The sequence below is a fragment of the Bacillus rossius genome, chromosome 11 (genome assembly GCF_032445375.1).
Source record: "Bacillus rossius redtenbacheri isolate Brsri chromosome 11, Brsri_v3, whole genome shotgun sequence".
In the NCBI taxonomy this organism is placed as follows: domain Eukaryota; kingdom Metazoa; phylum Arthropoda; class Insecta; order Phasmatodea; family Bacillidae; genus Bacillus; species Bacillus rossius.
Genome location: NC_086338.1, coordinates 45,154,411 through 45,167,452, shown reverse-complemented (window position 1 = coordinate 45,167,452; position 13,042 = coordinate 45,154,411). Strand labels below are relative to the sequence as shown.

Here is a 13,042-nt window from a genome sequence, read left to right as displayed (position 1 = left end):
CTATGCTAAGTGAAAAGGCATTGCTGACGTGCTTCCGTGAAGTAAAAAAATTGAAACACAACGGCGAGTGATAGAGTTATATAAAGGCATTAATCACTATACAACATGATGATACAGAAAAAATTACACTAGCCTTTAAACAGGTGGCTAACCCCCAATGAATACACTATAATAAAAAAACCTTAAGTAAAACCCATACACACACAATAAATATTACATTGGGCATTGTAGGTACACTTCCTAATCTTTGTAGTAGGAATAGGCCCCATGGTTGTGTGACAAATAAATATGTAGGGACACATTCTTTCTCTTAGTGTATACAAGGGCTCCACTATGGGTTATTTAATTAATTATGTGAGATAACCTCTGTGTATAAAATCCAATGCTTAGACAAAAATCAGTTGACATGTGTTATGAATTACTAATAGGCCACAGTTAGGTATTTACTTGAAAGGAAAGTCATAGGTATGGATATAGTTGTAGTGGGTAAATTATGATTAACATATATAAGACACACTCGATAACTTTAATTTTTATTAATAAAAATATCTCAGGTTTATTCTTAATAATAATACTTATTTATTTATTTCAAAATTCCTAACCATTGTTTGGCACAGCAAAACACAAAAAAATATCAAATGACTGGAGTGACGATGAGCACATTCCTTTACTAAGGAAATGTCTTTTAGTTCGGGTTCGGAGATATCTTACACAGGTTCAGTTCATAAATTAGGGTTCTTAAAAGTTTTTACCTCGGCTAGATAAAATTGACTTATGTCGGTAGAGCTCTGAGGCTCTCGCTCAAAAAACCACTGGGTGATGACAGTTGTGTGTAAAATAAAATATCAAATTTATATTCTCGTGGTTAATATTTACTTTCGTCCAGTTTATCAATGTTTATTTTATATTTAGGCCGCGATGTGACGATGTGTAGATGAGAGACGTGATGACTGACATAGAAATGAAGTAACAGACTTACATTTCTTACTCACGTATTATTTCACTCCTAATTACTTTATCTTTTTAGATAAAGCCCTATTACTGTTTATTTACTTCTTAACAATGCAAATACATCGTCCTTTTGTGCGGATGCCTATCTTTTCCTAGCTATTTTGCAGGATAATTTATCGTCGTCGTCTTGTAAGAGTTCTCTCTTAAGCAGGCCATTACATTCCTTTTAAAACTTCTTAAATTAAGTAGTTTAACAATGCGTGACGGATTTTAAATTACGGCTCCTGATTGGCCGAAAACTAAAAACAGTTACATTATTTAACGTCAAACTCATAAAATCCGCGCGTAACAATAGCGCTGAACACAAAATCTCTCATTAATTTTAAATAAACAATTATTAACATAACATTTTTTCATTAATTAACAACCGCGTCAAATTAACCGTTTACCGTTACAAGTCAATAGCTCCTTAGAGGGGTCTTTGCAATTGTTCATTTCAAACGTTCATTTCAGTTCATTGAATATCAATTACATAGATATACACTTTAAATTATAACAGTTTTCAAGAAATAAAATTATTTACATAGAGCAAATAAATATCAATTAACATAAACAATTTACTTAATCTGGGCGAAAAAAATTATGTTATGGTACAGCATGGATAACTATTCAATTAGTAAACAGACAATAAGTGGCACTCGGTCTTAAGTTAAGAAATCTGTACCCTAAATAAAAACAAGATAAATTTGACGCCCCGCCGGCGGTCTTATCTACGAGAGCCGTCGCCATGCGCCCCCCCCCCCCCCCCCCCCCCCCCCCCAGCTTCGGAGAGATTGTCCACCGCCCCGAGCGGCCGTTTACCGGGCCGAGCGCCGGGTGGGCGCTCGACCCCTGGGCAATTCGGTGACCCGCAGCACAGGACGCTCCACCCTTGCCCGCAACCTCCTTTATGAGCTACTGGTGCCACCAGTGTTCTTGGGTAATTTATTTCGTTCAGCAAACTAAGAATGTTATTTAGGGGTTCAAATGATCAGAATAAATAAGACTAACTGTGCAAATGTGGGATTAGAGTAAGTCAAGTTTGGCTGAGACTCAGTGCAATACCCTTGTTGAAATTGTACCATGTGCTGATTCAGAAGTTCACAGGCGTCATATTAACCCCCTTATGCTTCCCTACTTGCGGTCATGTATATTAAAATCTCCTAGCATAAATTTTTTGGATCTGGTTTGATGTTAAGGCTTTGTTTTTTACTCTTTAAGGCTTCGTGTTTGTGTTTGTTCCCACGACAAGCATGATAGGTGGTTTGGTGTGTTGCTAAATGTTACTGAATCAAACCCAGTTGGAAATTAAATTCCCTACTGCCCTGTTAATTCATTAGCAAATACCTATCAGGCACGGTTTCTTGAAGCCCTTTTGTAATCTTGTGCAGAGCCCAACGATGATTTTGCACTCCAAGAGTGCATTGTATTATCATTCTGCAAGTTAAATTATATTATAACTTCTTGCAATCAAAAATATTTAACTTTATAATGTTCTCAATTTTAATGATTAATCAATTGCAGGGACTTATTACTTTACATTGTAACTATTTGTTAAAACATGCACAAATTTATGCCCTTGCAAATCACAAGCTTAACTTGTATGAATTATTGTGTGTGTATATTTATCAAATTTTTCTGAATTACCTTCTTAAAGAAAACACACACATTTCATGAAATCTATCCATAAAATTGATGAAAGTTTTCATTATTGTAATTTAGTCATTTTGAAATTTTGCATACAAAATATCCTCTTGCTTCTGCATTATAAAACATGAATTTTTTTTAATACATATTTTTTTTAGTGTCTGCTATTAAATAAGCAGATTGTTGCATACTGGGTACAGAATAAACCCTGTAGGGTAATAAATCATTTTCAGTTTACAAGAAAATGAGATGTTTTCTCACAGAAGACAAATAACAAAATAAGTCGAGAAATAGACTAAGTATAGTGCGAGATGCAGTCATAGCATTCAGAAAAAATAAATAATACAGGTGGCATAGAATATAGAATATATGTTTATTTGCAATAATATTTCTTTACATAGGCAACACGTTACAGCATTACAAAAATTTACCAAAATGTTGAATCTTTTTTTGAATAGAAACCAACAAATAGCATTTAAAAACAAACTTCCTTGCATAATGTCTAACTGCAAGTGTGTAACATGAAGATATAGTTATTGCAAATGTTCCACTACACTGATTGGATATGCTTCACGCAGCTTGTATCAAGAGTTAAATCAAGTTGTTTCATTTATGGACAAGGATTATTTTTCCAAAATTTGAGCCTAGTTTCTTAAATGGTTTCACTGTAGAACACAAAAATTAGACATTCTCAGAAGCAATTTTAATCAATATGAATTATTTCTCATGTTTGAAAATAATTTTTGGGAATAATATTCATTCAAAACTAACATTTTTAATCGTTATTTAACTTCTCAAAGCCCATTATTAAACCAACAGCAAAGAAATTGGGGGCGGGGGGGGGGGGAGGGAGAGGGGGGGGGGGGGGAAACGAGGGGGGGGGGGGGGTTAAAACCAATAGAAAAAGTCTAAGTGCTGATGTGTCTGAAAAATAAAATTAAAATTTTTTAAATTGTTCACTTTTTTTAAAGTGTAAAATACATTTTGTTGATTTCATAAACACAGCAGGTTTTTTTTACAATAGATTAAAACTGATATGCAATATCGCTCATAACAATGACAAAGCACACTACAAAGGCAACTGCATAATAATTATTGTAAAGAATGTCAATGCAATAACTAGTGCCATAATTCAGTATATCATGCACATCAAATTTTTAACTTATATTACTAAACAGTGAAACTCAAAATCTACAGCACCACATTAAAGTCATGAGAAAAAGGTTTCAGTCAATTTCCTCATGTTATCACATGTAGATCACAGTTAGTGTCACTATTCTTGACAAAGAAACCTCACACACACACACGCAAACTCCTGAACATACTGATCCTAACATTCCACTTTCCAGTTACAACTATCTCCATTTAACTCTTAAAGCTATCTGATGGATTAAAAAATATTTAAAAAACTACATTAGGCCTATGTTCTTACATGCTAAAAAGAGTAAAATTTTATTAATTATTGTGTTCGAAAACAAAATTTAAGACTTAAATTCATGTAATTCTAATTTAGTTTAGTAAAAAAATATATATCATACATTGAAAATTTAAACTTTAGTTGTATTCTTTAAGTGCTCTTATTAAAGCAGCATCATAAAACGTATCCATTTAATAATATAATGCAAACTTCCAAAAAATTTTTTAGTTATGTCATTACATTACGCTTATCTCTACTAAACGCACCACGTATGATAGCCACTGATGATGCATTCTGTTCAGAGCCTAGCTGTACAGTCCCTTTACTACTTTTGTGGATAAACTTTTATGGGGCTTTATTAATAAACAGTAACAAACAACACAAACTTTGAGTTTATATCAAGTGACAAGTTGTATTTAACTGATGAACATTTAAGTTAACATGTGCCAACGGCAAAATTGAACAGGCTGACTGCAAAAAAAAAAAAAAAAATGAACAGTTCACTTAATCAGCAGCCCTGTTAGAGAAATACGTAACAATGCTAACATAATGCCAATGTAGATTATGAATACTAGAAGGGGCAAGTGTTCGAAATGGCATGCAGGACGTTTGCGTCAAAAATCACCTAGCAACACACGCCTTGGAGAAAAAGGAAGAAGTAGAATGGCTCCCAGAATTCTGAACTGCCAACTTATGCAACCTTCAAGAAGTAATTTATGACTTTTTCAAAATGTCTGCGAAACAAAAGTATCTTGTTTAAATGTTACAGTAATTCAAAATAATAAACTTCTTGGAAAGAATTACGTACTATAAGACCACACAGTTGTGGTTTAAGGCTTCGGACATTTGGAACAAAATAAGCCCACTCATTTTTCATCATACAATGTAAATTCGGGTTGATAAGAAATTATTAGTTATATCAACACTATAAAACAGTAAAACTTTGGTACGAAAAATTCTCTTAGGTGCTTCCGTAACTGTGAAGGAGTAGAGTCTGTGTTTTCAGTAGCATCCACATGACAATACTGGCACACGTAAGAACGACCCAAAAGAATGACAAGGGGCTTGGAAATGAAACAAACGTGTGCAGCATCCGAGGATGTTATTTTTTGTCAAGCACTGTAAAAAATACATATAGTTAAAAAAATATCTAAAACACTAAAATGCAAAGGTCGAGATATTTAACACTGCACCATTAGATTACATACATTCTTGTATTTAAAAACTAGTTTTATACTATCTAAACGTTAAAGGAAATTGTGTGTCAAATCACACAATTTTTTTAATGTTGTAACCACCCAATCTCACATTTCGGGTATGAGAGTGTTTGATTAATATGGTATTTCAGAATAAAATGAGCTCAAATAAACTAAGTTTTACTTTACTAATGCCAATTACTTGCATTTTAAAACAAACTGAACTAAAAATAAAACTATTAAAACAATATATAGGTTTAACCATCATTATCCTATTTACCCCTGCGTGAGAGTTGCACCATTAATTTTGGGTGAAAAAAAAAAAAAATTCTAACATTTTCACTATAAGGGTCGCCCTCAAATATAGATCGCACCATACATCTGTCTGCTGTAGAAAGTAGAATACAAGTGAAGTCTTTACAGTCCATGACTTGGCTTATTGCCGCATAAGAAACAAGGCACTAGCGTCCTTCGTTTCTCCCTCTTCATCCTTTACTCTTCCTCCCCCACACACATGCAACATCATAATAAAAAAAAGAAACAAATACATTTTTTTACACCCATTTTTCCCTTCCCCGTTTATTGTTTATTTTTGAAGTGAAACTTCTTTGCTGAGGGGGCTACAACAATTTTCCAGCGTTATGAAAATTCTGATTACATGAAGGAAATAGTTAGAAAAAACAGTACACTATTTCCTTGTCAAGTTTTTTTGTCAGTTCCTTAAAAAAAAAAAAAAAAAAACCTTACAGCAGTTTTGTCACGAATGAAATGTTACAGTAAAAGTATAGAAAATTTCTCGCAAAAAAAAAATTGGACACAGTTCCTAAAAAATAAATAAAAATAAAATAAAATAAAACATGTCAAGAAAGAAACGACACAATTGTGTGTGTACGGGGGGTGCCAGTTACAAACAAGGAGTATAGAGAGAGAGGGAGGGAGAACCATAAAACACTGCTACATGGTCACACTCAAACATACGCACACACGTGCACACCCCCACTTATTTCTCACTCTCTGGCGCTCTTGCCGAGAACAAGTCCAGCGGCAGCCACATCACTTACCCGTGCCCTCCGGGGAGCTGTCCCGACAGGCGGCAGACATAGCCTGGCAGCGAGTTCATGATGCTGTACACGCACTGCCGAGATATTTTAATGAACAATTTATATTTACTCGTAGGCTAGTTACTTAAGCACCCAGTCATCAACCACAACAGTACAAGGTTAATATTTCTTTTTTTACCCAAAATGGAAAATCGCATATGGGTCGTAGTATGTCTAATTAAACCCAATTATCAGCATAAAATTCGCAAACCACACACGGATAACAACTGTATATATCTTTCACAACTTTAGTGTGATATAAAAATTAAAATAATATTAATATGTATCTGCAAAAGTGCAGTCAAGTCATATTTGGCACCTTGCACAAGAAAGGGTGGTAGCAAATATCTCATTACAACACTATTCATGTACCCACAAATATGGTACGTAAAACTATAAACAGTAACTAGCTGATGGTTATTACTTGTGGGACAAGTTATCTCGGCCATGCTGGACGTGTAGCGCCATCCATCTCGGAGGCGACTGCGTTGCTGGGCAACAACGTGTGTCGCTGACCTCCGATATCCGCCCCACATTCGTTGCACTTCCCAACCTGCATGGCACCGCCACACTCCGTGATGACGTACGGGTGACCGTTCGGGCACTTGTACCAGTGACCCTGCTTCAGACCCATGGCCTTGACGATCTCCCGGCGCTCCTTGTCCGTCAGCTTCGCCGAGCTCTTCAGGGCCTTCTTCAGGTCCTCCAGCGCGACCTTGAGCTTCTCGTCCTGCAGGCCGGTGTACTTCTCGATGGACCTCGCCAGCTCGCTGGCTCTCCCGTGGGCCGCCGCCACGCTCTCGCCGCCGGTGCCGGCGGCGAAGGCCGGCTCGCTCTCCAGGACCAGGAGCTGGGAGATCCTGTACAGCCGCTTCAGCTCCCGATTCACGTCCTCCACTTCCTGGTCGCTGACCTTGCGCCCGCGCGAGTCCAGAACCCTCAGCAGCACGTGCAGGCAGTCGGACAGCTTCTCCTTCGATCTCGCGTCCAGGGCTTTCGCCGCCCCTTTGACTGTCTTGGCCATGTCGCCGAGCACTTGGACCTGGATCTGGACCGCCGCCATGTCTGCACTGCTGTGCGTGCCCCTCCGTTTCTTTCGGACTCCGTTCAGCTCGTTGTTCAGCTTCGCGTAGACACGGCTGAACAACTTCAGATCTGCAAACCCAATATTTTAGGATGTTAAAATACAAACTTAACACACATGTACACATATATTAGTTTAAGGTTAAAAAGTTACTGATTCATAAAATAATACTACTTCCTAAGCAACTACACTCGTGAAATTTCTGAAAAGCCAACATGCAATTAAACATGGTTGACTGTACATGTAATATTTCAATGAAAATAGTTTGGTTAGTTACTTCAGTGACGAGTCTATAGTTGTACCATCATATTAGAATTAGTGGTGCACCGATATGACTTTACCGATTACCGATTCGATTACCGATTATGAGACCAATAATCGGCAGATACCGATTCAGTTACCGATTATAATGAACAAATTTGTTTAAGTGTAATAATGCACACAAAATTTTTTATTCCCATGTGAATTTAATAACAAGATTAGGTAAAATTGACAATACCGTTATAATAACAGTATAAAAATATATAAAATACACTATTAAGTCATTGCAAAGTGTAAATTAAATTAACTTCTATTTATATTTGTTATTGTAAACAACTTGAACTACAGTCTAATAATTTTAATTTACAATGGGTAAGTTTTTGTTGCGGAAAACTAGCATTATTATCGACTATCACATAAGGTTGCATCGAGAAATTACCGTTTAATAACGTAAACATGTTGCTTTATTTTGTTCACTTGAGTTTATAGAAAAATGTTTCCACACTTCACTTTTTTTTCTCCCTACTCGCCATCTCACTATAATTATATATAAATGACTCAAAACCAATTCTGGGACATGGATTTTATTTATGTTGACTGAATAATATAAAATTATAAATACTTTTACACTTTTCACGTCACATACAAATAACACAACAACGGATAATGTTACCAAAGATACCCATAATGAGTTTGTAAAACCCAGTGATAAACTCTAGAAGGTATCGGGACCACGATTTTGAACCGCTACTACGACTCGAAAATATAGATTGTCATAGAATCCACTGCAACTGCTTGTGGTATTTTGATTGCGTGCCATCTATTTTACGTCTCTGGCTATAGGTGATGTACAAGGCCACTAAACAAAAGACAGAACAAAAGACAAAACGTAAATAAACGTGTAGGAAAAACGTATTTTTTTATTGTTTGAGGCAATGAGATTTATTAAATTTAACGAAATATCTGTAATCATCATATGACGGAGTTAGATGAATTTTGTAAAATATACAAATATTACCGTATTTCGTCCTAAAATGTGTAACAAAATATTACACGGTAAAAACCTACTTAATTACGCCGGGACTTTGATAATCGGCAAAGTAATCGTTAAGATAATCGCCGATTACGATTAATCGGAAAGTACTCATAATCGCCGATTACGATTCATCGGTATCCGCATCGGTGCACCACTAATTAGAATGAAGGGAGAAAAGTGACCTTAAAGGGCCCATCTAGTCAGGGGTGTATTTGTGTTAATGAAGCAGGATAATAAGAATGATGCTCTTTGGAGCTTCTAGCACAGTATTGCCTCTAACGCATGGGTCTGAACTGGCGGGCAGTCTTCTCATCAATTATGAGTTTTGAGCGGTAACTGTAACATTACATAGAGAAGAAATGAAGATAAAGGTGTAATGCAAGTCTGACGAGTGCTTTCAAGAATTTATACCGGGAGTATTATGCCTAAAACTAATTCTGAAAATGCAAGTTTTAGCTACTATTATCAATCAACTTACATACAGTTGGAAAATTAAATACAGAAACAGAACTCCTCATCTGCCCTCATCGTATTCTTAGAAGCTATTTCGTAAACAGACACCACTTTGATACCTCGAGTAGTTTTAAAATCACAGTTTTTTCTCTCTGAAGCTCTGCACATCATATGTGTCCAGCCGGGCAGGGTCTTAAAAGCCATATTTAATTATAATTACACTTATTTATGAAAATTCTAAATCAGACCATAAAAACAATTAAATTCTTCTTGAAAATTCCCGGGCATGGCTGTTTTCTTATTTTTGACACGTGGACAAGTTTCTAGTACAAACAAGTTGTGGCCAGAAACACAAACACAACAACACTCACGATCTTTCTTCAAGACCGGGCCGATGAGGGTGACGGTCGCCTTCAACTGGCCGGAGAGCTCGTTCCTCTTGCTGCAGAAGGCCTTCAGGTCGCCGTAGACCTTCCGCTTGACCTTGCTCACGTCCTCGTAGACCCTCTTCACCACGTTCATGTAGCGCTGGGTCTTGGTGATGGGCGTCGTGCATACGGGGCACACCTTCATCTTGATCTCCGAGTCGGACTGCTGCATCCACTGCTCCAGGCCTTCCGACTCCAGCACGTGGCGGCAGTCCTCCAGGTAGACGAACCTTCCAGCGGCAAACCAACATTACTTCCAACCGAAAAATTAAAAAAAGTTTAATGCAATAAAAAAAAAAAAAAAAAAACCAATGCCTGGAGACCTGAAAAATTAGCAACCATGATTAACTCGAGAAATAAATGTGATTTCTGATGCTTTGAAGGTGTAACACGATTTTATAATTTTTTGTTTCATCTGCTACGTATAATTCCTCCAAAAATAGTACTGTGGAGTAGCGCTTATCTGAAAATCTGGATAATCTGAACGAGGTCAAAGAGGGGAAAGGAAAAAAAAAAAAAATTCGTACTTTAAAATTATTTTTACTATCTTGTCCAATCATCATCATGTTAAGTGATTATTTGCTTGTAAAAAGGTTATGTGATAACTAAATGCTTATAGAGATGTATTTTACTACACTCAGTTGCATTACTTTAATTAAATATTTTACAATGAAAAAAAGAACGTCAATACATTCGTACACATTGCCGCTCCGGACAAAGTGGAAAACACACGCAACTCCCGCACCTGGCATCCTCTTCTTGCTCGGTGCCGAAGAATATGGTGGTGACCTCCTCCGCGTCGCACACCCGGCACAGCGGAGGGCACGGCTCCCCGCAGAAGCCGATGCAGGCGTGGCCGCACTCCAGGACCTTCCTGCACGGCTCCGTGCACGGCTCTCTGTTGCATATCTCGTGGCACTTCCTGGTGCAGCGCATGTGCTCGCACCTCCAGCCGCACTGCTCCTGTGTGTGTGCGCGTGCGAACTTCATTTCCGCTCTCAGGAAACTTAGCTTTTCATATACAAAGTCATTGCAGTACCTATATTTTTAGTTCCATGGCTTAAAGTGGCACAGAACCTGGCTTTGGACAGTTGTTGATGTCAATATTCATGGACTGGTGTAATAGTAATGACATAGGTATGTAGTTGCTCCAAGAAATAATAATTTTCTCCTGGCGGCTTCAGATAGTAACAAAGATCAGGCACCAACAAAGTATAAAAATCTGCAAATAAATTATATAATGCTCTGTAATGCCAGCAATTTCGATGAATAAATCAGGATCGAAAACTCGAGCACAGTAAAAAAAGATATGCTAAAGCTTGAATATACCAAGAAGTGGAGTTCATTACACTCGACAGGACGACACTTGATAATATATTTCTTATTTATAACTCGATAGTTTTGACAAACGCAACAAACATAAAACCATGTACTATTATTTTGCAAACACTTCAAAGTGTAATAAATTTCAGGAAAGAGGCTCTCCTTCAGAATTACAAACTAACAATATTGCAGGTTTTGAAACAAAGAAAATGATAAACACATTGCAAAATTTACTATATATTATATTCTCACTTTTAATTCACTAAACCACACAATTTTTCTCAACTTCATAGGCGTCACAATTTCCGAGTTTTCCCAAATCCAGTGATAATAAACTACTAATTTTTTACAAGAAATCATAAATCTGTATGATTTATAGATATATTTTACTTCCTTCACTTGGCACAAATGACTATCACGAAGAAGACATACATGGACTTTAGCATGGCACATATGTTGCAATTACATTAGCAGGATGGCACACATGGTTTGTAATGTCTGGTGCAATAAAAAATGAAGTAATTGTAGGAGGACCGCTTTACTTCACAGCCTTCACCAACATTAAAAAGGGTAGAAAACTATTCGCATATCACAAAATCCCTCAAGAAAACAAAAATGTCAAATAGTACATGCACAAAAAATAAATTTGTTTGTTAATTCAATTTTTACACGTACGCTCCTATCATCCAAAATTATCTCTGGAAATCTGTGAAATTATCCTCGCTAACATATAATTTTGACCACTAATTACATTCACTTTATTCAGTTCAAAGTAAGGCAGTAAAAAACGCACATTATTAATTTAAAGGTGAGATATAAAATACGCAAAATTAAATCAAAACTTTTTTTTATACGTAACTTCCTTACTTGCAATCAGTCTTTATTAAGGAGCTTGTAAGGTTTTTAGTTAAATTTAAGAGCTCTTATCGAATTAAAGACAAATCAAGGAAATTTTAAGGATATCAAGGAGGTGTACGAACCCTGGCACAGATAAGGAAACTTACGGTGCATGGTGTACAGGCTTCCCCACACTTGTTGCTGCAGCGAGAATGGCGACACCGGAACATGTTGCACTTCCTGTTGCAAGGAGGGCAGCTCACGGAGCAGGGTACCCAACACCTGCGAACAAGCGACAGGGAAAACTATTACCCTCTAAAATACCAGCTGTAAGTCGGTGGTCATCAATTTCACACTTATTCATATGTTAAATGTTTGATTATTTATAGGCCTGCACCAATACTAGTTTTTCTAATGCAAAGCAAATATCAAATCAAATGTTTTGAGCCGGCAGACCGACGTAATGGTGGATATTTTGAAGTGCCCGCCGCGGAATGAGAGATTGATATCCCCTCCTATAGGTCTCCCTTACCCCTCCTGAATTGGATCCGTCCACTCTGCGCATGCGCCGACGTCACATCAAGCTTATATAAGCTCTTAAATTTGGTTGGCTCTTTCTTCTCCGGCGTAACTTTGTAACGGACATGACATAGTCTGGTTAGGTCGTGATGGCAGTTGGGTGTCTGGGCAGCACTTAGCGTGAGTACGTATCGTAGGAACGTTTATCTAGTCAATTCATTTTGGCACGCCCTTAGAAATTGATTTGAATGTAACTTTTATCTTTTATGTACTAGTTAATGAACATGCTCGAGCGACATTTCGATCAGGCTTTTTATGATGCATTGGTTTAGTGTGCTATGTCATTTTAGACTAAAATACATAGAGTCTTTTTTATTGTAATTTAAATGGAGTTTACTTGCAATCAATTGGGTCACGTAATAAATTAGCACCCTAGGGTACTGTTTAAATTCGGCAAACTGCTGATGCTGGTTTAATGTTGAGTTGCATTCTGGTTACTTTTTTTAAGAAAGCTATTAAGTATACAAGAAGATCGAGCACATTACATGAATGACTTATATGTGAAAGCAATTGTAATGTTGATTAAGAATGTAACTAATTATGTGTAGTATACGTGTCGGGCTACGACACGCTCCATAACCGTAATTTTGAATTTGTAAATTTGGCTAGTACATACAGCTGTATACGAGGTGTGAATTTACTCTTGGTGATAATATGTAACTTTCTTAATTTCCTTTATATGAGATAAACA

General features: G+C 36.8%; 1 protein-coding gene across 8 annotated transcripts in view; it reads right to left on the bottom strand.

Moving 5' to 3' along the window:
- Positions 1-3,553: 3,553 nt before the first annotated feature.
- LOC134536900 (NFX1-type zinc finger-containing protein 1-like) overlaps positions 3,554-13,042 on the bottom strand; it is a 111,122-nt gene continuing 101,633 nt past the window's right edge. For all 8 annotated transcript variants that reach the window (XM_063376969.1, XM_063376970.1, XM_063376971.1 and 5 more), the window contains 4 exons: positions 11,940-12,054; positions 10,358-10,575; positions 9,556-9,842; positions 3,554-7,505 (listed from right to left, as the gene is read on the bottom strand). In XM_063376969.1, coding sequence (XP_063233039.1) covers positions 6,787-7,505; positions 9,556-9,842; positions 10,358-10,575; positions 11,940-12,054 — 1,339 coding nt within the window. In that variant the 3' untranslated portion in view covers positions 3,554-6,786. The remainder of the gene's footprint in view (positions 7,506-9,555; positions 9,843-10,357; positions 10,576-11,939; positions 12,055-13,042) is intronic.